The 25,975-nt window shown below is 40.3% G+C and overlaps 1 protein-coding gene across 1 annotated transcript in view; it reads left to right on the top strand.

Annotated features, from left to right (window-relative positions):
• MTA3 (metastasis associated 1 family member 3) overlaps nt 1-25,975 on the top strand; it is a 175,783-nt gene that overhangs the window by 104,998 nt on the left and 44,810 nt on the right. The window contains exon 9 of the mRNA XM_047069159.1: nt 17,505-17,693. Within this exon, the coding sequence (XP_046925115.1) occupies nt 17,505-17,693 (189 nt within the window). The remainder of the gene's footprint in view (nt 1-17,504; nt 17,694-25,975) is intronic.

The following is a 25,975-nucleotide window of genomic DNA, read 5'->3' as shown; positions in this document are numbered from 1 at the left end:
TTTTGTTGTTGCTGTTGTTGTTTTTAATTTTTTTTTAACGTTTATTTATTTTAGAGACAGAGACAGAGCATGAATGGGGGAGGGTCAGCGAGAGGGAGACACAGAATCCAAAACAGGCTCCAGGCTCCGAGCTGTCAGCACAGAGCCCGACGCGGGGCTCGAACTCACGGACCGCGAGATCATGACCTGAGCTGAAGTCGGAGGCTTAACCGACTGAGCCATCCAGGCGCTCCCTTTTTTAAAATTTTTTATTGTTTATTTTTGAGAGAGAGACAGACAGAGTGTGAGCAGGGGAGAGGCAGAGAGAGAGATTCCGAATCAGAAGCAGGCTCCAGGCTGTCGGCACAGAGAGACCCATGTGGGGCTCCAACTCACAAACTGTGAGATCATGACCTGAGCTGAAGTTGACACCCAACCGACTGAGCCACCCAGGTGCCCCTCAATTTTGTTTTCTGATGGAATGGAATACAGTGAGAGGTTTTACTACTTTCTCATTATGTTCCAGTTTGAAATGCTTTCAACGAAATACTGCAGTAATGTAAAAACTCATGCAGAATTCACATCAAATTTGTTTCTTACAGTGCTTTCTTACAGTATAGATAATGGTGAAAGCATGAACAGTCTGTAGCCATCATGGAGCACCTCTCTTTATGCTTTCTTCGAGACTAGAATGTTGTTCATAGAAGCAAGTTGTTCTCCATTGGTACATTAATGTTTTCCATAAAAGTTTCGGGGTTTCAAAATAGGTTTATATTTTGGTTGTTTAGAGGTTGTACTTTACCAAAGATGTGAGAGTACAGTGTCACATTTGTAAAAACCTTCAAAATCCTGTCAACAGATATTTATGCGAACCAAAGTAATGTGGAATCTAATCACCACTTGTATATTTTTCCACGTTCAAGATTTTTCTCCCAATTATAAAATTAGTGTATGCTTATTATGAAAAATTGCAAAATTTAGTACAGCAGCAGGCAAAAAAAAAAAAAAGTCTTGTACTCATTATCCAGAGTGGAATATTCTTACCATTTCGTAATATTTCCTTTCAGCCACTCTTCGTGTATTATGAACAGTAATACCCGCAAATTACAGAACAGTACGGAGGATAATGTATTGAGCCACCCAAAACAAATGTTAGTGTTTTAGTTCTTTGGATTAAAAAAAATCTCAACAATTATAATTTCTAATACTGTCTCCCTAGTCCTATTCTGCATCCTCTATCTGTACCTCTAATGCCCATCACCCTTGCCTCCTGTCAAGAGGCAGCCACTATAACAGATTTGCTGTGTATCTAATTTTTCTGGTTCCACTATGTATTTGTGTGTCTGAAAACAACATAAAGTTTGTTTTGCATGTGTTTCAATTTACTCTGTGACATTTTGCTCTTTGCCTCTTACTGCTCTCTAGCCATGTTAATAAACACATACCTAGTTCACTTATTTTATTTTATTTTATTTTATTTTATTTTATTTTATTTTATTTTATTAAGTTTATTTATTTTTGACAGAGACAGAGTACGAGTATGAGCTGGGGAGGGGCAGAGTGAGTGAGAGAGACACAGAATCCAAAGCAGGCTCCAGGCTCTGAGCTGTCAGCACAGAGCCTGACTCGGGGCTTGAACTCACGAACTGTGAGATCATGACCTGGGCCGGAGTCAGACTCTTAACCGACTGAACCACCCAGGTGCCCCTAATTTTTTTTTTTTTTTTTTTACCCCTAGTTCACTCATTTTAACCACTGGGTAGTATTTGTAGTACTCCTTCATGGAATACTACACCACATTACTTATGTATTCTCTTTCCGATGAACATCTGGACTCCTTCAAAACATTTTTCATTTGCTACTACCCATAATGCTGCATTGAAAATCCCAACACATACCCTTTGTGAGTGTGTATGTGAACTCTCTGGCATAACTAGAATGGAAATAGTTATTCATAGTGATTCATAGGGCACTGATCACTTTGGATTTGCCCAAACACAGCCAACTTATTCTACACAAGGCAAAAATAAATTTATGTATTTATTTTTAAAATGTGTGTTTATTTTGAGAGAGACAGAGTATGTGTGTGCGCGCGCACTAGCATGTGATGGAGAGGGGCAGAGAGAAGGGAGAGAGAGAATCCCAAGCAGGCTCTGCCCTGTTAAGGCAGAACCCTATGCAGGGCTCGATCTCACAAACCGTGAGATCATGACCTGAGCCGAAATCAACAGTCAGACACAACCGACTGAGCCACCCAGGTGCCCTGGTAGAAATTTATAATCCCACAAGCAGTCAATGAGTGTTTTCCTGTCCTCATCCATTTTCTTACATTGGCTTCAACATTGGCTATTTTCAGACTAAGATTTTTACTAACCTGATGCTTCCCTCATTTTAATTTGTATTTCTTAATAAGGTTAAGCAGGTTTTCTTGTTTATTGACTCTTTGTGGTTTTTCTTTATATTTTAGATTCTTATCCTTTGTCCATTCTTCACTTGTGTCATTGTTTTTTTCTAACAGTTTAAAAATAGTATTCATATTCGTGATTATAAATATATCTGGAGTTTATTTTTGAGACTTGAATGAGGTATAGGAGTCTTTTTTTCCATATGGAAAATAGTCATCTCAATACCTTTTATTGAATTTGTTGTCCTCATGATTTTGTAATCCTTCCTTCCTCTTTTTTCAAGGTTTTAGATATGCTTAGGCTTGCTTCTGGATTTGTTATCTCTTCTCTGTTTTGTTGATCTGTCCCTGCACAAGTACCACATTATACAAAAGCTGATAAGCCCCACATGAACATTTTTTTTCTTTTTCTTTTTTTTTTTAATGTTTATTCTTGAGAGAGTGAGAGAGAGAGAGAGCACGAGTGGGGAAGGGGCAGAGAGACAGGGAGACACAGAATTTGAAGCAGGCTCCAGGCTCTGAGCTTGCAGCACAGAGCCCAACATGGGGCTCGAACTCACGAATCGTGACATCATGACCTGAGCCAAAGTTGGATGCTCAACTGGCTGAGCCACCCAGGTGCCCCCATGTGAACTTTTTTTTAACACATAGTGGAAGTCATTTAAATCAGAGTTTTGTACTTTGCCTCCCCCACCACATATTCCCTAACAATATAAAATAAATACTTTTTCATATCATCATGAGAATCTGGAATTTTTTTTTTTATTTTTTTTTCCAACGTTTATTTATTTTTTGGGGGACAGAGAGAGACAGAGCATGAACGGGGGAGGGGCAGAGAGAGAGGGAGACACAGAATCGGAAACAGGCTCCAGGCTCTGAGCCATCAGCCCAGAGCCTGACGCGGGGCTCGAACTCACGGACCGTGAGATCGTGACCTGGCTGAAGTCGGACGCTTAACCGACTGCGCCACCGAGGCGCCCCTGGAATTTTTTTTTTTAATGTTGTGTGATTGTGCCTTGTATAGATATACTGTTACTTACATAGCTACTGTCTTATGGTTTAACACTCATCTTCCGAGATAATGCTTCCCAGATTATAACTGGGGATGCTCACCCTGTTGTAGTGCAGCAGATTCCCTCCACCCTCTGAGGAGTGACAAGGGAGAACCTGTTTCTGAGATGGTACAGAGCCCTGTGATAGTTGGGGCTGATTTGCCTGAAGATAGGTGTGAACAGGTGAAGAGCAGGTATGTGAGCTTTTGCTTCGGGCTACAGCAACTCTCTGCTTCCCACTGGTGGTGACTGGTGGGACAGCGGGTGAATTTCTTTTGGAAGAAGGCAGAGTCTTTATTTTATTTTAAATGTTTGTTTATTTTTGAGAGACTGAGCACGAGCTCAGGAGGAGCAGAGAGAGAAAGAGGGAGACAGAATCCGAAGCAGGCTCCAGGCTCTGAGCTGTCAGCACAAAGCCCGATGTGGGGCTCAAACTCCTGAGCTGTGAGATCATGACCTGAGCCAAAGTCAAATACTTAACCAGCTGAGCCACCCAGGTGCCCCCTAAGAGGGCAGAGTTTTTAAAGATTCGGTATTTGTTTCTGTCAGTGAAGGCGGGTTATAAAAGAAGCATTTTAAAGAGAACACAACCTATGTACCTTAATTAGTTTAAACATCATTTTGTGTTTATCTTTTGCAGCACTTGCCTACATGTTCCTTCTGGCTGGATGCTTTCACACCCTCCAATGTTTGCATTTCTTCTGTTTTTTTTCTTTTAGTATTCAGCACTTTTAGGAAGACACTTTGTGTTATATCTACCATCTTAAATTGTTTACTACTATAATTGTTGCTTCTTTTTATTTTAGAGAGAGAAAGAGTGCGGGAGTGGGCGAGAGAGGCAGAGGGAGAAAGAGAATATTAAGCAGGCTCTGTGCTTAGCGTGGAGCCCGATGTGATGTGGGGCTCGATCCCACAACCCTGGTATCAGACCTGAGCTGAAATCCAGAGTCAGACGCTTAACCAGCTGAGCCACCCAGCCACCCCTGTAATTGTTACTTTTTAAAGCAGAAGTGTACTCAGAGGCTCAGGGAATTGTGTTTGTCATGTTTGTACAGCTGGTTTCAGTTTCAGAGACAGGATTTGGATCTGTTCTTGACTCCTACCTGAGATTCTCTCTCCCAGATTACATCTTTTTTGTTTCACTCTCCTTAAAATGGCTTGGGTTTAAAAATCATTGTTATTGTTTGCATCGGATTAGGCAGCGCTGAAGATCTGGTCTTCTGTCTGCAACATTGAAATGCTTTGGTTTCCTGCTCTAACGGAAGCTAGGTTCAGCGGTACTTGGACTCTTTCTATATGTTGCTCTTGTGTCTAGATTACTTTCAGTGCCATGAAATTGATATCTTTCAGAAGTCACAAAAGCAGGAGGAAATTGATGCACTTTGTGATTTCAGATGCCATGTCCTGCACCTTTAGTCCTCTTTGCCTGGTAGCTTCATGCCTTCCTCTTTGATGTTAACATATAAAATCCTGGGGCACCTGTATGGAAATGAGTGGGAGTGGTTAAAAGTTGATTACTTGTACATTGATAATGTGAGTTTTGCAGATTGTTTTCCAAAAAAGATCATTTGAGAAGCTGGTAAGTTGTTTTGTACCATGAAATGAAAATTAGATTCAATTTTTTTTTTTTAACATTTATTTATTTTTGAGACAGAGAGAGACAGAGCATGAACGGGGGAGGGTCAGAGAGAGAGGGAGACACAGAATCTGAAACAGGCTCCAGGCTCTGAGTGTTCAGCGCAGAGCCCGACGCGGGGCTCGAACTCACAGACCGTGAGATCATGACCCGAGCCGAAGTCGGCCGCTTAACCGACTGAGCCACCCAGGCGCCCCGAAAATTAGATTTAAAAAAATAAATGAAAATTAGATTCATCATTCAGTTGAATTTGGAGAGTCAGGTTCTTATTTTCCTTTCAGTGTTTTCAGACCTATACAGATGTGGTTAGTACCTTTCTCCATCAGGTGACCAGACTTTCTCTGAAGACTTCTTACTGCAGAGAGGGCACGGTTACAGAACTGTGGGAACTCCAGTGGTCTGTCCTAGGTGATTTTCACTGTGGCTTTTCCTGTAAGGGACTGCAGCTGACTGTCAGCATTCTTAATCTGAAGCATCTGTTTATCCTATACTCTGCATGCTACTTGTCAAATCACCAGTAATGTTTGGGGAGCAGGTAATTAAGATGCCTGCAGATTGCTAGGTCTGACTTCCTTATTTTGAGACCTGTTACAATCATAGCTAGACTGAATTTCAAACAGTGCTAGTCTAAGAAACATGATAAGATTTATAATTGTTACAACACTGAAGTTGTCATGGAGGCTTCCTAGATTTCACCCTCATTTCATTAAGATGTAAAGTGTCCTTTGTACAATATGCAAAGAAAAAAAACAATCAGTTTACAACCTACATTGACCTCCCTTCGCCCCATTGTGGAAACAAAATCCTTTAGAGCACAGTAAACCCCGAAGTGGTCTGTAGGTAGTTGGCGGAGGGCCAGGCCTGTTACGGGGCGGAGGGTGCCATGTGCATTGGTAGGGAGCTATCGCCAGAGCATAGCCTCAGTCTCGGAAAACAGGTAATTAAAGAAGTGCTAGATTTCTCTTTTCCTTGAACTCTGAGGACTAAAGCAAGTTGGAGGAAAAGATCTGAGAAAAAGAGTTTTTTGAGTTGTTTGGGGCCTCAAAAATCTTCCAGGATAGATCATATTAGGGATAATGGTGAAGTAACTTCTATAAAGATTCATATTTAATTTCTGACAGACTCAGTGCTAGAAACAGGATTTTTGATGCTGAGTCTGGTTCTGAGAAAGGTCAGGCTGTGTTGATTTCCTAGGGAGAAGACTGCATTCTGGGATATCTCTAATTCTATCTGATCTTTTTAAAATGCAATTTTTATTTTGCTGTCTCCTATCTTACATCCTTTTACTGGCCTCTAATTGCTTTCAGGATAAAAACCCAGATCCTTAAAAGAGTCAAAAAAAGCTGTGGGGGTTTGCCTGGCCAGTCTGTCCTGTCCTGTACCCCAGCCTTTCCTCTATGTCTTCTGGGCTCCAGCCAGCCTTCCTTTGATTCCGTGGTCTGTCTCCTGCCACAGGACCTTTGCAACTTTAGTTCCCTTTGCTTGGATGCTCTCACAGCCCCATGTAATTAACTGTTATTTATTTATTTATTTATTTATTTATTTATTTATTTATTTTTAAGGGTTTTTAAAAAAATGTTTGTTTACTTTTGAGAGAGAGACAGAGACAGAGTGTGAGCAGGGGAGGGGCAGAGAAAGAGAGAGACACAGAATCTGAAAAGGTTCCAGGCTCTGAGCTGTCAGCACAGAGCCCGATGTGGCATTTGAACTCATGGACCACAAAATCATGACCTGAGTGGAAGTTGGACGTTTAACCAACTGAGCCACCTAGGCTCCCCAAATTTATTTATTTATTTTGAAAGAGTGAGAAAGAGAGAGAGAGAACTAACTAGTGGGGGAGGGGCAGAGAGAGAGGGAGAGAGAGAGAACCCTGAGCAGGCTCTGCACCGACAGTGTAGAGCCTAGTGCTGGGCTCGAACCCACAAAAGGTGAGATCGTGACCTGATCCAAAACCAAGAGTTGGCCACTTAAACAACTGAGCCACCCAGGTGCCCCACCACCTAATTGACTCTTAATCTGTTTTCAAATTGTGTCTAATCTATCCGTCTAGGGCAGGTTACTCTTGTGGTGTGCTCATGGAGAGAGCCAACAACATTCCTCCATGTTAATTATTTGTAATTAAACACTTGTTTTTGTGATTATTTCATTAACGTGTCTCTCTTTCTTCTTCCCCTTCCCTACATATCAGCTTGTAGTATTCATCAATATAGTCACCATACCTGTTTTTCCTCACTGTTGAATTCCCAGTACCAAGCATAGTTCCTGGGATATATTTACTAGGTGTTCAGTAAATATCTGAGAATGAATAAATTAGTTTCTCTCTCTGGGACATAAGACAATAGGTTCTTATTAAAATAGGTCATTGGAGTATGTTATTTCTTTTTTTTTTTTTTTTTTTAATTTTTTTTTTTCAACATTTATTTATTTTTGGGACAGAGAGAGACAGAGCATGAACGGGGGAGGGGCAGAGAGAGAGGGAGACACAGAATCGGAAACAGGCTCCAGGCTCCGAGCCATCAGCCCAGAGCCTGACGCGGGGCTCGAACTCACGGACCGCGAGATCGTGACCTGGCTGAAGTCGGACGCTTAACCGACTGCGCCACCCAGGCGCCCCTGGAGTATGTTATTTCTATTAAAATGTTATCTAGCATGTTAATAGGTCTTTTTTGAATGCATCTCATCACTACGAGTGATATGTATTTGAAAATAATTTCATTGTGTCACCAGAGCTGAACACACACGGTCTAAAGACCAGGAGTTATAGAAAGTTTCTGGCACTGGACATACTTGTTTAAAAACTGTGGTAAAATATACACAACATAAAAATTTGCCATTTTAGCCATTTTTAAGCGTATTGTTCTCTCGCATTAAGTATTCACACTCTTGTGCAGCCATCACCAGGATGTTTTCGTCTTCCCCAACTGAAACTCTGTACTCATTAAATAACAACTCCCTATTCCCCAGCCCTTAGCAACCACCGTTCTAATTTCTGTTGCTGTGATTTTGACTACTCTGGGTACTTCATTGGAGGGGAACCACACGGTATTCGCCCTTCTGTGACGTGCTGATTTCACTTAGCATAATGTCTTCAGGTTCATCCATATTGTCCTGTGTCATCTTTTCCTTCCTTTTCAAGGCTGCGTAGTGTTTTATCATATGCATATACCACATTGTGTTTATTCAATAGAAACGTAGGTTCCTTCTACGTTTTGGCTATTATGAATAATACTGCTATGAACATGGGTGTACAAGTGGATATACTTTTATGATTCTCTGGGGTTTTTTTTCCCCCTGGACCTATAGCTTATGATCCATTTAGTCTTCTACAAGTTATGTAGCCTCCCCGTGCCTGAGTTTCTTCATCCACAATGGGAATAATACTATGAAACCTATCTGTACTGCTTCAGGGGGTTATCTGTTGACAAGAAGAGGGTATACAGGCATAACTACAAATTGCAGATGTACCTGTCCCAAGAATATAGAATTTGATATGAAGAATTATATGATATAAAGATCTTCCCCTGAAGGGTGCCTCGGTGGCTCAGTCGGTTAAGCGTCCAACTTCGGCTCAGGTCATGATCTCCTGGTTCAAGTTCAAGTCCCACGTCAGGCTTTGGGCTGATGCAGGCCTAGAGCCTGCTTAAGATTCTGTGTCTCCTTCTCTCTCTCTGCCCCTTCCCCTGCTTGTGCTCTCTTTTTCTCTCAAAAATAAACTTTAAAAAAATAATAAAGATCTTCCCCTTAAAACAAGCTGTAATTTTTACGATAAAAATTTTTTCAAGAAAAACTTAGAAAAAGTAAGTAACTTATTTTCTTGAAAATAGAAAGTTGACTTAACCAACGGTAATTTTATTCTTCAGATATTAACTCTTTGTAAAATTGCTAGCCATTAATCCTGCATTTCATTCTCTTCATTTGTGAGTCCTGTTGAAATTACGTATTTCATTTAGGGCATTGAGGGTACTGGGAATTTGAGGATAGATTGCAATTCATGGTCATTACAGCATTTAAAGGAATTGTAGTCTGCAGAATATATAAATCTTCAGATTAAAATTTTAGGTTTATCAGCTTACGTTAGAAATCTAGTCTTCAAAATGAGTGTAAAATTGATGAACTGAGAATCCATGTAATTTTTTTAAAACACGTTTTCTTAAAATTTAAGAGTACTGTCCATTTTCTCAAGGCTATAAATTAGAATTAAAACTAATAAGACTACCACTGCAGTAAATCATATGACACATGAAATTTTTCTTCCTTCTATCACTGAGGCAGGAAATGAATGTTACTGTAGCACTGTTATCTAATCTAGAGGCTTTAGTGAGATTTTCTAGTTGTTCCAGTTATGTTCATTATAACAAAACAAAAAAATTTTTTTCTGCTTTAAGATCCCCTTGAAAATCATTTATTGCATTTAGTTATATCATTTTAATTTCTTTCAGTCCAGAACAGTTCCTCATTCTTTCTGTCTTTCATGACGTGGCATTTTCAAAGTACAGGCCATTTATTTTGTAGAACATCCCTTAGTTTGGGTTGTGGTTATAATTTGATTTATAATTAAAATAAGTTTTTATTTTACTTAAGTCCATTTTGGTCAGTTAAGTCAGGAGAATTTCCATTTCTCCCTAACTTTTCAAATTTATCAACATAAGTTTTCGGAGTATTCTTTAATTAGAATAAATTGGTAAGTCTCCAGTTATAAGTAGCTTTTCATTGTTATTGTTTATGTATGTCATTTCCCATTTTTTTGACAGTTTTGCCAGATTTTTCTTTTCTTTTTTATTATCTAAAACAGTGAGATTTTAATTGAGTTGATTTTTTTGTATTTTTTTTTAATTAAAAAAAATTTTTTTAATGTTTATTTTTGACAGAGAGAGGAGAGACAGAGCATGAGCAGGGGAGGGGCAGAGAGAGAGGGAGCCACAGAATCTGAAGCAGACTCCAGGCTCTGAGCTGTTAGCACAGAGCCTGACACGGGGCTCAAACTCACAGACCACGAGATCATGGCCTGAGCCGAAGTCAGACTCTGAACCGACTGAGCCACTCAGGCTCCCCTTTTTAAAAAAAAAATTTTTTTTTAATGTTTATTTATTTTTGAGAGAGACAGAGACAGAATGCAAGTGGGTTGGGGCAGAGAGAAAGGGAGGCATAGAATCCAAAGCAGGCTCCAGGCTCCGATCTGTCAGCACAGAGCCCGACGCGGGGCTCGAACCCACGAACTGTGAGATCATGACCTGAGCCGAAGTCGGACACTCAACCGACTGAGCCACCCAGGTGCCCCTGTATGTTTTTTTTATTATTATTATATGTTTTCTATTTAGTTTTTTTTTTTTCCTGTTTATTTTCCTCCTTCTACTTATCTTAGGCTTTACTCTGATATTTCTGTTCCAGCTTTTTTTTTTTTTTTCTTTTTTTTGGCGCGGGGGGCAGGGGGCGTTGTGTGTGTGGGAGAGAGACAGAATGAGAGAATATGAATCTTAAGCAGGTTCCATGCCCAGTTGGGAGCTTGACGTGGGGTTCAGTCTCCCGACTCTGAGATCATGACCTGAGCCAAAATTAAGAGTGAGACGCTTAACCAACTGAGCCTCTCAGGCACCCCTCCCATTCCAGCTTTTTAAGACTGATTTTTTAGCCCATCAACTTTGTCTAGTTTTCCATCATCAATATTTACGATTATAAATGTACCTCTATATGTCCTAAAGTTTGATATGTAGTATTTTCATTATCATTTGGTTCTAAGTATTTCCTAATTTACTTTATAATTTTGCATTTACTTGTGAGTTAATTTCCAAGGAAAGGAGGTTCATAAGTTTATCTTAATTGCCTTGGGGGTTGTGGTCAGAGAAACATAGGCCAATTCTTTTACTATATTGTGATTTCCTTTAGGGCCTGCAATATAATCCTCCCCAGCATTTTGCTCCATGGGTCTTACTTTTACCATGGCCTAATGCAAAAGAAGCTTTCTGTTTTTGTCTGTTCTGTCTAGAAAATGCCATCAAGGTAAAGGTTAAGTCATTGTGGAAGCTCACGTGTCATACATATTCTTCCTGAATTATTTTAGTCTCCCCTTGCTTGCATTGGTTGTTCTTCAGTGTCCTCACATAGTTGTTTTACAGTAAACCCTTGGTTTGTGAGCATAATTCATTCCAGAAACAGGCTTGTAATCCAGAGCACTTGTATATCAAAATAAATTTCCCTATAAGAAATAATGGAAACTCAGATGATTCATTCCACAACCCCAAAATATTCATATAAAAATGATTACACTGGGGCGCCTGGGTGGCGCAGTCGGTTAAGCGTCCGACTTCAGCCAGGTCACGATCTCGCGGTCTGTGAGTTCGAGCCCCGCGTCAGGCTCTGGGCTGATGGCTCAGAGCCTGGAGCCTGTTTCCGATTCTGTGTCTCCCTCTCTCTCTGCCCCTCCCCCATTCATGCTCTGTCTCTCTCTGTCCCAAAAATAAATAAACGTTGAAAAAAAAAAATTTAAAAATGATTACACTGCTGTAATCATTACAAAATTATAAAGAAAAGATAAAATATAAAGAAGAATAAACAAATTAGCCTATACTTAACCTTTGAAAACCTTCGTGGCTGGTGTGAGGAAGACGAGAGGGGAGGTTATTGTGTAGGACGACTTTCACTATCACTAACGGATGTTGACTGTAGTACAGTATGAATACTCTCTTGTCATCTACTGTATTTAATGTGACTGGCAATAAGGCAGCAGAGGAAAGGGCCTATATCTGCAGGCGGCCTGACCTAGAATGAAGCATGGCATTGCTAAGCTTACTCTTGGATGGAAGAGCAAAGGACTGTCCATAGGTGCTTTGAAGTGACAAAAAATACACTGGTGCCAGCTGTGGGCACCTTCCAATGTTCTGAAAAATCACTGGTTTCTGCCAAACACCGTGGCCTGAGACCCAAGCATCCAAGCATGGGAGACAATCATCCACAATCCCGCAGAGAGAGAGACAGAGCGAGGGTGGGGGGGGGGGGGGAGAAAGAACCATTGGCTCAGTTGTGATTGTGTGACATTCAGCATCATGTACTACTCATTTTGCAAGACAATGTTCGTTGATCAAGTTAAAATTTATTAGAAATGTTTTCTTGTCTTGCAGAACACGCGTAGAACCAGTTACTCACAATCCAAGGTTTTACTGTATTTGTCTGGTTTGTGTCTAGAATCAGAGCCAGGGGGGAAGAATTTTCAGTTCTGCTTATGCAAAGGACATTTAGGGCCATGGGGTTACAGTGGCTTACTAGCCCTGTAGCTTTCCTGTGATAATCAAAAGGTCTGAATACACATGAGGACATGACTCAGGGTGTCTTGGAGATTGATTTGAGTGAATGACAACTAAGTCTTAACAAATTTGATGATGAATGAGGGATTTTGTTTTATTTTTATTTATTTATTTTTTTTTAATTTTTTTTCAACGTTTATTTATTTTTGGGACAGAGAGAGACAGAGCATGAACGGGGGAGGGGCAGAGAGAGAGGGAGACACAGAATCGGAAACAGGCTCCAGGCTCCGAGCCATCAGCCCAGAGCCCGACGCGGGGCTCGAACTCACGGACCGCGAGATCGTGACCTGGCTGAAGTCGGACGCTTAACCGACTGCGCCACCCAGGCGCCCCTGGGATTTTGTTTTGAATACTGTGCATTGAAGCAAAACTTGAGAATGTATGGCATACTTCTCTTTTACATATATATAAAATGTTTTGCCTTGATCATGGTTTGTGGTTTACTCCTGAGAGTTTATATTCACCTTCTGCTTGGGAAAAACCATATGCTCATTAATTTTGAATAGATTTAGTGTTCTGAATGCTATAGTTTGTGCTGGAGGTACACATGCAAAGTTTTTGTAACATTCTGACCAAATCAATAGTTAGGATTGAATATGTATGTATATCAGTTAGCTGTTGTCAAAATAATGCTACATGTTACATGCTGGGTTTCTGAGAAACAGGCTAAGATAGAGATTTGTATGTAGGAAATTTATTAGGAATCAAAACCTGTGGGGGGTGCCTGGTGGCTCAGTTGGTTAAGCGTCCAATTTTGGCTCAGGTCATGATCTCCTGTTTCGTGAGTTCGAGCCCCACGTCGGACTCTGTGCTGACAGCTCAGAGCCTAGAGCCTGCTTCAGATTCTATGTCTCCCTCTCCCTCTGCCCCTCCCCTGTTCGTCCTTTCTCTGTCTGTCTGTCTGTCTCTCTCTCTCAAAAATAAACATTAAAAAATTTAAGAAAAAAAAAAAAAACCTGTGGAAGAGGAGGGATGGAGGCAGGATTGAACAGAGGAAGAAAGTGGGCTATGATACCTGAAGCCTCCGCCGACTCCACGGGACTCTTCTAAGAGTTGTCCCAAATCCGGGTGACGGGCTGAGCCTGTATACTCCTGCATCATTGGATAAAGGCTGTGCCAGGAAAAGGGCATGATCTTGGGTGATGATTCTTTCTTGAATTGAAATCATTCCAAAGGTGACAGCTGATAGCACATCTAGCACAGAGTGAGTAAGTTCTTTACTCTCAAAAGGAAAAACACAGTATCTGTTACACTGCCTAGTATTTCAGTGGCTTATAACAACAAGCATTAATTTCTTATATACTCCTTTGCAGATTGTCTAGGATTCTGCTGAACTAGACTGGGCCAATTTAGGCGCCAAACTACAGTGTGAGTCCAGATCTGCTCCATGTGTATCTCCTCCTCGGGTGACAAAAGCCAGTATTTCAAGAGGGCAAACCTAGATATGCAAACACATGCCAGGGCTCTGTTCTGTCACGTATCTTGAACATCTTATCTGCCAGTCAGGTCACGTGGCCAGGCTCCACATCAGTGGAGTGGAAGACTCCTCTTCTGTGAAGGCCCAGGGGAGGGAGTGAATATTTGCTGAATAATAATCCAGTCTACCGTTGTGTGATTGTACTTAATGAGCGAAGGATGAGAATTTCACTGCCAAGCTTTCATTGTCAGTCTTTCTCCGAAAATACTTCTGTTTGTCATCTCCATCTGTTATGAATGAGATGAAATATGACAACACCTTCACCACTATTTGGCAGAGAGAACAGCTTGTGCTGAGTTCTTATGATTTTTTAAATTTAGATTTGAATGGATCTTGTGTGTATCTGTATCTCTATTGAAAACATGGTAATCTTTGTAAAGTATTTATCTGGAGGGAAGACTTTCTGTTGTTTTACATTTACTCCTTAAATTCTTTGTGTTACTTTAAATTGAGGCGTATACACAGTAAAGTGTATTCAGTACACTTAGGTGCATCGTTTGCAAACTTGTGTATATGTATACATTCATGTAATCGACCACCCAGATCTAGGTAAAGAACTTTACCAGAATCCCAAAAGATTCCCTCATGCCTCTTCCCAGTCATTGATTGCCCCCTCCTTCTGAGGGAATCATTATTCTGACTTCTCTCACCACTGATTGTTACTTTTCTCAAAGTTCATATAAATGGAATCTTCCAGTGTGTTCTCTTACATGTCTAGCTCTTGGAATTGTTGTTATCTTACTGATAAACCGTAAGTCAGATGTCAGACTCCTCTATGTCTTGTGTTAGCCTGTTTCTGAGAGTCTTCACTTGATGTTGTCTGTTATGTTATAGAAGGTAGATTCTGTGTTTTGCTTACAGCTTTTTAGCGTGATGTTGAACTCCGTAAAAGTCCATTCAGAAGGAGCCTCCTATGTGTGTCAGAAAGATGGAGTTAATATGGACTTGTAGCCCATAATGTGGTCCTCTGTTTTCCTTTATGAATTTGGTCATCAATTTAAATAAAATTATTCCCTGGGAATTCCATAGTGCATACGTCTGATGGGATGTAGATTTTTTTCTACACATACTGATCATGACAGCGCTCTCCTCTGGGCTGCGTTTCAAAGTGGACTCTGGGGGTTTCATAGCCTCCAGTCGCCTATAAGTTGGACCCATTCTTTCCACTTGATTTGTGACAGTGCAGAGGTTAGTCTTCCGAAAGCCATTGCTGACTTCGGTGTCCAGTAACACACACTCCGTGAGGAACAGAACCATTAAAACAATCTGTTCGCTTCAGATTTGGGTCATAATCACTTATAACGCCTGTGATGTTACTTTGGTTCTTTGAAACTCTATGAGATAATAGCCTATCGTCATTTGTAAAAGTGCCTGTAAGAGAAGCCTTTTCATCACCTCGCGTGAACAAAAGACCGAAGATCCTTTTATGCTTTGAGTGGCTGCTATAATATCAGCTGAGAAACACTCATTTAGTCTTGTGACTTTGGGTTTCAGAGCACCTGTTAATTATAAGAACTACTACCTCTTGAGGAATGTCAGCAGCAAAGTTAATTTGTATAATTATTGATTTTGAATACCATTTAATCTTCAGTTTTGTTATCCATTGTAAATTTAGTTTCAAAAATAACTGTTTATAGTAATATATTAGTCATTGAAGGGATCCCTGCATGCTATTGAACTTCGCTTTCATTTTTGTAGATCAGTTATCTAGGAACTAAATAATTTCAGGAGTGATGTAAACTTGTTTAACAGTGCACAGTACAGTGAAACTGATGAGTCTGTCAAGTGAGAAGTTTAGCTAGAAAAGTGGGGTTTCGTTGATTATGAAGTTTGCAGAGCACAGGCAAAGAGTAAAGATCCAAAGATCAAAAATTCTAACATTTTTGTAACCGTTGTTGTGGAAAGGTGAGAAGAAATTCACTTAAAAATTGAAGTTATTCCATGATTGTGACACATACAGCAAAAGACTGTACGTGATCAGTGGTCCTAGCTGTGATTATGACTAAGGAACAGATAATGAGATTCCTCCTTGCTTTTGTTTTGTAGAATCCAGTGATTTATTTAAGAGAGATGTTAATCCTTATTAAAGCAGTTAGTTACTGTACCTTAAACATGTCTGTATGTCCTGAATCCCACCTTTAGTTCTGTCAACAAATTCATATTCAGTATCTTAATGTATCACAGTATAAATAGGTCTTTTTAATGCATACTGTAGCCAATGATTTTTTTCTCTTTAACAGGTGTTTGTTGATATTTGAGTTTATTTTATACTCCTGTATGAGTAGTAGGGAACTCACCAGCTAAATTTTAAGAGACATGTTGCCACGTGGATGTGATACTATCCCCATTTATGAAAATTTTAATATCGGTAGATACGGTGTACAAGGTGCGGGACTTGGCTTTCATATGGTAGAAAGTTAAAAATTTTTTTTTTTTTTAGTGTTTAGTTTTGAGAGAGAGAGAGAGAGCGTGAGTGGGCGTAAGGGGCAGAGAGAGGGGGAGACACAGACTCCGAAGCAGGCTCCAGTCTCTGAGCTGTCAGCGCAGAGCCAGATGTGGGGCTTGAACTCACGAACAGTGAGATCATGACCTGAGCCAAAGTCAGACGCTCAACCGACTGAGCCACCCAGGTGCCCCCATATGTTAGAAAGTTTAAATAGAACTAGTCCTCACTTGGTAAGGATTTGGTCACCTTGCCGACGAATTCTGGGCCACACCTACATGCTTATCCAGACACAGCAGAGCCAGTCACCCTGTTCTGCAGTTTTCCTTCCACATATACAAATGTGCATATATGTTATGAATGAATTTCTGGTTCTCCAGTAGAAATACCATCACAGGTTTTTCAAAGTTTAAAGTTTTAGAACCTAAGTTTCTTCACAGCTTCTGATGGAAGAAGAATGTGTTTTAAATAAGCCAGACCCAAGGTACTTTTGCAAAAAAAACAGGTATATTATCCTAATCTATCTTTTCCTCGTTTCAAATTACTCTTTATATCATTCTCTCCTGAAATATGTAGGAAACCCATGCCAGCCTAGCTGATTCAAGCAAGCCTAGTCATCTGTTCTTGGTCTTAGAAGATCTCAACCAGTTACTGTTTTTACATGGATATGTGTTTTGTTTTGTTTGTGTAACACGGATGTGTAGTTCTGTTTTGTCACCCTGATTCTCAATTCCATTGTTTTCTGTAACTCTCGTTCATAGTGCGTCATTGTCTTAATCCAACCTGGGAATATTTTTTCTCTGTCTGATATATAATCTGTTATTCCCTTGTCAAGGAAGGCTGTGACAACCCTGTATAATAGGTGAAGTGATTCTGGCACTTTTAACTGAAAGGATGCTGAAACTTACTGGCTTCCCAGTTAATACCTGTGCCTGGAGGCCCTAGATTTTCATGGTTAGGTTACTGTAACAAATGAATGCATTTTTTTAAATACACACCTTATAAATCAACATTTTCTTAAATCAGTCAATGACATTTTAAATAGGTAATCTGTTTTTTAAATTTTTTCTTAATTTTGTTACTTAAAAAATAAACACCTAAGTATATTAGTGTTAATTAAGTGCATCATGCATTTTAGTATTCCTGTTCTTAAATAATCTGGCAAGTTTGCATTTCTGACTGATCTTTTCTCTCCATTTTGTTTGTTTTCTTTAGTTTCATGCTATGGATACATTGTATAGGCACAGCTATGATTTAAGCAGTGCAATTAGTGTCTTAGTACCACTTGGAGGGCCTGTTTTATGCAGAGATGAAATGGAAGAGTGGTCAGCTTCTGAAGCTAGTTTATTTGAAGAGGCACTGGAAAAATATGGCAAAGACTTCAATGACATACGTCAAGACTTTGTAAGTAGAAAACTGCACATAAAATGTTGGATGAGAATATTTTATCTTTGTTAAAAAGCTGGTAAACCTTAAAGTATTCATTTAGCAAGCTTGCAACGTAGTAATGTTTATCTGCTCAACATAGAATGAAGGCTAGTCTTACAGGGAGAGAAATTGACATTTGTTCTGGGAAGCAATTATAAGACCTGGGATCAGGAGGCTCTGAGTTCCAAGTTTAAAATATGGATGGCTTTTCTGACCATTTGCACAAAATATTTCTGAGGTCTGCTTTAAGTTTGTTGCTCTCCTTTGGACCTTCTGTATTTTTCTAGTTATCTTACTAATTGTTGAGCCTGAGTTTGATGTGGCCCTTTAATATGGAAACAACCTGTAGCAAGCAGTATGGAAAATTTGCTTTATGGGGTTTCCCTCCTTGACTCCTCTTAATGATACATAGTTTCTTACTTGCATTTTAATTACTAGATAATCTTGTCTACTTTTATGTACTTCCTTTTGTCCTTGTATGTATGGAATTGCTCTCTTTAATTAAGCTTTTAATCTCTTTGAAATGGGGAAATTTCTATTTGAGAAGTCCATTGATAACTTCCTAGGACAATTATCCTTTCTAGATTATCCAGTTCGTTGGTGTATAATTGTGAATAGCAGTCTCTTATTCCTTCTTATTTCTGCAGTATCAGGTGTAACGTCCCCTCTGATTCTCCTTTCTGATTTTATTTATTTCAGTCTTCTCTCTCTTTTTTTTAGACTCGTTAAAGTTTGTCAGTTTGGTTTTATCTTTCCAAAAAAGGGACTCTTAGTTTCATTGATCTTTTGTTTTTCTAGTTTATACTTCATTTATTTCTGCTTTGACCTTTATTGTTTCCTTCCTTCTACTGACTAGATATACTCTTTTTCCTTCATTTTTCTTCTTTTCACTTTGGATAATTTCTAATGACCTGTTTTTGAGTTCACAGATGTTCATTATTGATGTTCCGTATTACATTTCTCATTGTATTCTTCAGTTTTAGAACTTGTGTTTGTTTGTTTTAGGATTTCTTTCTCTCTGTTGAACTTATTTCGTGTATTGTTTTCCTGGTATTGGGGTCTATCTCCTGATTTCAGTTCTATCTGTATTTTCCTGTAGCTCACTGAGCTTCCTTAAAACCATGATTTTGAAATTATTATCAGGAAATCATAGCTCTCCATTTCTTTGGGGTCAGTTGCTGGAAAATTACTGTTTCTTTGGTGATGTCATGCTTCCTTAACTTCATATTTCTTATAGCTTTGTGCTGATGTTTGTGCATTTGATTGATCAGTCACCTCTACCAGACTTTACAGACTGGTTTTAGTGGGGAGGGAGAGACCTTCGCCTGCCGTGGATACAAGGGTGTGGGAAGCTTGTGTATGATGGTTCCAGCTCTTGGGAAGGCCCATCAGCATAGTGTACGTTCAGTTCCATCTGCTGAGGTCAGTTGTCAGTTAAGATTTCAGGGGTCCTCAACGGCCCATTCTCTGGGTGTCTGCAGTGGCAGTGAAGGCTGCTGGGGATCTCCTGATCTCTTTCTCCCCCATGGGGTGTGTCATTGCCGAAGGGATCCCTCTTGGCATTGGATACCTTTGCCATGGCAGTGGTGCCTGGATCAGCTTGGGTCAGAACCAGGAGCGGAGCATGTATGCTCCCAGAGTGACAGCAGCCTGGGGTCTGGTGTGCTGGCTAGCCTGCAGTGTCAGTGACCGAGAGGTGAACACATGCAGAACCACCATGGAACCAAGGTCTGAAGTGTGGGTGCATGTGGAGTGGCCAGAGTTCTGGGGTCCCAGATATGCACAGGGTTGGAGATGGGAGCTGGCAGCCCTGTTCCTGGGGTGGGGACACAGCAGCGTCTGGGAGGGGTGAAGCAGCATCTCCCTCCCTAGGAGGTCAGTATCTGTTGGTTACCTCAGTGGCAGAAGCCGTCAGTTTCCTCTGCAGAGTAGGCTGCTGGAGTCCACGCCAACAAATACTACAGAGTCCTCAGCTGTGCACATGGCAGGGAGTCTGCAGCTGTCATGAAGGCTGTTGAGGTCCTCGAGATCCTCAGTGGCAGTGGCTGCCAGGCTCCTCTGCAGAGCGGGCCACTGCGGACCACACTGGCACCCACTTACACTGATAGCCTTTACCCTTCTTCTTTGTTCTTAGCGGGTTCCAGGTGTCTCAGCTAAGCCTACCTCCCTGGTGATCCTTTTTGTGTGGTTATTCTTCATCTTTTGCGCCACTGTGTTGCCATAGCTTCTTCTTTGACTCTGGTCCTCCCAGGGCTGTTTTCATTGTCCATAGCTGTGGGATACAAAGGTATCTCCTGTCATAAAATGTTATAAAGTGGTTATTGTTCTAAAGTGGTTCACAATTTCATATTATCCTTCGAAGATCTGTGGGATGGATCTGTAGTGATGCCCCCTCACATTCCTGATACTGGTAGTTTTCCTCATCAGTCCAGCAAGGACTTAATCGATGTTTTTGACCTTTGCAAAGAACCAGTTTTTTGCTTGCTTGATTTTTGTTGTTGTTTGTTTGTTTCATTAACTTCCGCTTTTACGTTTGTCATTTCCTTTCTTCAGCTTGCTTTGTGCTGAAGTGCTTTGTCTTTTCCTAGTATCTTTTTAAGGTTGAAACTTTTCTTGTTATCATTTGTTGAGAGTGTACTTAGCTGACAGTGATTTTAGCCTTATCTTAAAATTGTCTTCCTGTCCTCTTTAACAAAAATGTTATTCTTTTTCTTTTTTTTTTTTATGTTTGTTTATTTTTGAGAGAGAGAGAGAGAGAGAGACTGAGTGTGAGCAGGAGAGGGGCAGAGAGAGAGAGGGAGACACAGAATCCAAAGCAGGCTCCAGGCTCTGAGCTATCAGCGGAGCCCAACGTGGGGCTCAAACTCAAAAACTGTGAAATCATGACCTGAGCCAAAGTCGAATGCTTAACCGACTGAGCCACCCAGGCACCCCAAAAATGGTATTCTTTGTAGAATTCATTTTTTTTCTTTTTCTCTTTCAGTGCTCTAAAGGTGTATCTCTATCTGGCTTACATAGTTTCTGATGAGAAGTTCTTATGTATGTGAATGTTTCTTTTTCTTTGTGCTCAAGATTTTGTCTTTACCTTCAGTTTTGGGGTTTGTTTGTTTGTTTGTTTGTTTAATAGCAGTTTTATTACTACAATGCACCTGGGTATATTTTTCTTTGTAATTATTTTAATGAATTTCTGAGAACTAAGGTTTACTGTTTGTGTATTAGTTTGTATAGTTTATTTTTTTTTTATGTTTATTTTTGAGACAGAGAGAGACAGAGCATGAACGGGGGAGGGGCAGAGAGAGAGGGAGACACAGAATCGGAAGCAGGCTCCAGGCTCTGAGCCATCAGCCCAGAGCCTGACGCGGGGCTTGAACTCACGAACCGTGAGATCGTGACCTGAGCCGAAGTCGGACGCTCAACCGACTGAGCCACCCAGGCGCCCCAAGTTTGTATAGTTTATAATTTAGATTGATCTATTTTTCAGTGCACTAATTTTCTCTGCCATGTCCAGTATACTGATAAACTTCTTAAAGGAATTCTTCAAATATGTTAGCATATTTTGCTAACATTTATGTTTTCTTTTTTATGCTTTTCTCTGTTTAAATCCCTATCTATTCATGTGTGCTGTCTTACCTTTTTAACCCAATCCTTTAATATATTAATCTAATCTGTAGTTGGACCAGGTTTGGATTTGGTTGTTGTTCTGTTTACCTTCAGGGTACCGCTGTATTGGAAGGCCTAACCAAAAATTTCATGTGCTGCCTTGATATCTTTGAGCCTCACTGGGCCACAAAAACTTCACTGTGAGTTCCACTCCTTTTGCCAAATATATCCTTCACCAGCATGAAAGACTCCCCACCTGCCCAGTTCTAGCTCCCCCGCAGCCTTCAACCTCATGGGTTTCACTTCCCTGCTAGCCTGCAGAATTACTGAGACAGGCCAGTCACATCTTCCCCTGGGAACTCTTTCCAGAACCAGGGCACACCTCACCCTCTTGTTACACAGAACCTCACTTCTACAGCCCCTAGTGACTCGCTGTGGCCCTACATGGTGTCATCTTCCCCTGGGCTGTGAGTATCTGTGACTAATAAACCAGTCAGACTCGTCTGTTTTGTCTTCAGTGTCGTGTGTTGTACGTCCTGGCCGTCTGATACTGTTTTGAGGGGCAGGCTCCTCCCCTCACTGAAGCAATAAATAGGAGGTGATCTGAACATTCACAGACATCAAATTCTTACCTATGCTTAATGTGGAGCCTGGAATGTGGGAGGGTTTCTTCAGTGCTCCTGTCTCAACATCAGCAGGCCCAACTACTACAGGGCCTGTCTCCACGTTTTGATAAGTTGTGTTTTCATTTTCATTGCATCAGTATTTTTTGTTTTTCTTTCTGATTTTCTTCTTTGGCTCATGGATTATTTAGAGGTAAGTTCCACGTATTTGCATCTTTTTCACATATTTTTGTTACTGCAGTCTAGTTTAATTCTGTTGTGATCAGAAAACTTTGTAAAAAAAAGTTTGTAAACTTTGTAAAAAAAATCAAATTTTACATTTTTGAGATGTGATTCTCATCCTGTATATGGTCTTACTATGGTGAATGTTCCATGTGCTCTTGAAAAGAAGAGATATTTTGCTATTTGGTGGAATGTTCTATAAATGCTACTTAGGTCAGATTTATTGATGGTGTTCAAGTCTTCTGGAGCCTTACTGATTTTCTGTCTACCTGTTCTGTTGAGAGAGTAGTATTGAAAGCCTCTAGCTATGATTGTGAATTTTTCTGTTTTTCTTTTCAGTTACAATAGGTTTTTGCTTTAATTATGTTGAATCTCTGTTATTAGGTACATACATTTAGGACTGTTATGTTCTCATAATGAATTGACCCTTTTGTCTTTACATCATGCCTCTTTATCCATGGTAATATTCCTTATGGTGAGGTCTGTTATTATAACCACTCCAGCTTTATTCTATTGATTACATGGTATATCTTGTTTCCATCACTTTATTTGTGTCTTACTTATGTTCGAAGTGGGCTTTTTGTAGACTGAATACAATAGGATCTTTTTTTTTTTTTTTAAACCAGTCTAACAGTCTTTACCTTTTACTTGGATTGTTTAGACCATTTACCTTTAATGTAATTATCAATATTACAAGTTTTGGTTTAAACCAGTCATCTTCCCATTAATTTTCCATTTGTCCCATTGTTCTTTGTTCTTTTCCCCTTTTTAAAATTAATTAAAAAAATTTTTTTATGTTTGTTTTTGAAAGACAGAACACAGTTGGGGGAAGGACAGAAATAGAGAGAGAGACACAGAATTCGAAGCAGACTCCAGGCTCTGAGCTGTCAGCACAGAGCCTGACACAGGGCTAGAACCCACTAACTGTGAGATCGTGACCTAAGGTGAAGTTGGATGCCTAACCCACTGAGCCACCCAGGTGCCCCTTAAATTAATTTTTTTATTCTAGTTTTATTTCTACTAGTGACCTACCAATTAAACTTTTATTTTTGTAGTGGTTTACAGTATACATCTTTAATGTCCTACAGTCTATCTTCAATCAAACTCACTTAGGTCACATAGATTATAAGAACCATGTGATTGGGATGCCTGGTTGGTTCCATCCATAGAGCATGTGACTCTTAATCTCTAGGTCGTGAGTTCAAGCCCCAAGACCCATATTGGGTGTAGAGCTTACTTAAAACAAAAAAGAAGAAGAAGAACCATGTGACAATATATTTCTAGTTCCTCCCTCCCATTCTTGTGCTTTTTTTGTCATATATAATTCTGGCTATGTTCTAAATCCCACAGTGAATTATAACTTTTTTGGCTTTAGACAGTGATCTTTTTAAAGAGATTTTTAAAAATATTTTCCCCCATGTTTATTTATGTATTGTTATTTATTTTTAAAAATGTTATCACTTCTGCTCCTCTTCATTTATTTGTGTAGATTCAAATTACATCACCACCACCACTTCTCGGCCTTTTAGCTAAGATCAAGTGCAAATTACATCACCACCAACAGGGGCTTTCTCAGGTTTCCTGCTCTGGCCCAGATCTTTCTGATGAACACCTGATGGAGACCCGTGGCAAATGTGGATGGATTCCCCTAGTGTCTAGAGATCCCATAGATGCTACAACAGTTGTCCTAGCTCACTGTTGACCTTTAATAATTTGGTAAATTTTTGACTGTTTTCTTCTTACTTTGTTTTTATTTGTTATCTTTATTTATTTATTTATTTATTTATTTATTTATTTATTTATTGGTGCTTTGCCAAAGTAAAAGTAGCTCATGAGTCTAGTCTTTGAGTACTGAGTGACTTTGGAATCCAGTTCAGTTGATTGTCTTGTAACATTAGCTCAAGAATCGGTATGGTTTTGTAGGTTATCTGGGTCTTTTCTTCTCATTTTTAAGGTGGGAATGACATTATCTAGCTTAGGGCCTGCTTGGGATTCTCCCTCCCTCTCCCTCTCTCTTCGTCCCTCTGCCCCTCATCCCCAACTCGTTCACTCTCTTAAAAAAAAAAAAAAAGGAATTGGGCGGCTGAAGGAAAATAATTATGATAAACAGGGAAGGAAATATAGATAGCTTCTTTAGTCTTCCTTTCTCTTTTCTGAAACTCATCCTGAGGCCTTCATTGGCATTCAAAATCAAATTCCCCCAATGTTCTCTCCTTAGTACCTTTGATGACCAGAGTTCTCAACTTGGTAGCATAACCCAACCTTTATTCCTGAGGGTTCTGAGCCCTGAGTTAGAAGCTGTTTTGTGAGAATAAGTCATTCATTAGTCTGTGGTTGGTATTGCTAGCCAATGCATTACAGGCAGAAAAGGCAAATCATATTTAGAATAATTGTCTATTCAACAAGAACAAGATGTGTGTTCATTCTAGGATGCTGAGAGACTAATGTAACTGGCATGTTACCAGGAATGGTGCCATTTTGGAAGCCCAGTGTGCATTGTTCCTTGCAGATTGGACACCTGGAGTAATCAGATCAGATTTGGTGAGAGGATGTCCATGTGGGGGTACCCATATGTAATCTGCTTGCCTCTGTGTCCATTTTGTTGATGTGTCCTTTGAACAATCATTGTTGTGGCTAGGGAAAGAGGCTGGCTGATAACCCTAGAGATCATCTTGCCCTCTTGATATAAGAGACCCTCCTCTCCAGAAGGAGCCTTTGATAAACATGGGGATATAAAGATCCTCACACTTAGGCCCATCAAGAAGTGTCTGTCCCACAAACCTCTTTCCTAAGCCTCATTGTTACCAACTTTCTAATCTGCTTCCTTTCAAGTCCCTCCCTGATCATTGTGACAGGTAGATAACCACTCTCCCTGAGTGGGTATGGCCAGAGTACCTCTGGCCAGCTTTCCTTCAACTCAGACTAGGAAACCAGATGGTGACTCTAATGCCCTGCCCTTTTAAAGGATCTTTCTTCTTCACTGTGCTTTAGAGCCACCCCTGCTCGGGGCCAAAATGCTGCAGCAGAATTCTGGCTCATGCCAGTATATCATGCAAAGCCATCTGCCACATTCAGACTTTTTTCCTTCTCCCTTGACAGGTCATAGGGAACTTCTGTGGAGCCATGAGGGTTGAGGGAGAAATGATACTGCAACAGGAGTAGACACACTGGGACATGTCATTTGTGCCTTCAGGACTATACTTCTTGATAAGAGAGTGGTGGTGCTGAGCATAGCTGATTAGGACTTGATGGCTCAGATAAAATCTGGCTGATGATGAAGCTCAGGTTACATAGTCACTTGGTTTCCTTTTCTCAGGCTTCCAGGTAAATAAATGAACGCCAAGGGTGTTTCTCAGGTGAAGAATAGTTAGCAGATGAAGATGTCTTAGCTTGCTTGAAGCCCTAGGGGACTGTGCCCGTGACTGTCCTCTGAGGTCTTGCCTTGTGAGGTCTTGCCATGTGAGGTCTTGCCATGGGCTCCTTACCCCATCCCTCAGACACTTTCAACTCCCATTAGATTGCTTGTTGGGTTGTAGAAAACTGTTTGCTTTAGCTGCAACGCACATGCCAGTGGCTGTGCTGATTGGGTCCTTTAAAGAGACCACATTCGTAACTGCTGTTGGAGCTGCTATCCAGTTAAGCTTAAAATAATTTCCTTTCTCAAAACTCCCATCTGTTTTCTTTTCATAGCAAACAGGTGAGTGAAATGTTGAGGTGATTAAAGAATAGTGTGGATATTGTACACATGGATTTCAAGCAGACCTCTAGCTGCAGTGGGGTCTGGGAAGAACTGTTTTGATTCTCTAACCCCGA

This window comes from Lynx rufus, unplaced genomic scaffold (genome assembly GCF_022079265.1).
Source record: "Lynx rufus isolate CCGP_SWC_20201006 ecotype Redwood Valley unplaced genomic scaffold, mLynRuf1.p SCAF_8, whole genome shotgun sequence".
Classification (NCBI taxonomy): domain Eukaryota; kingdom Metazoa; phylum Chordata; class Mammalia; order Carnivora; family Felidae; genus Lynx; species Lynx rufus.
Note: the sequence above shows the minus strand (reverse complement) of the source record. Positions and strands in the feature narration are given on the sequence as shown.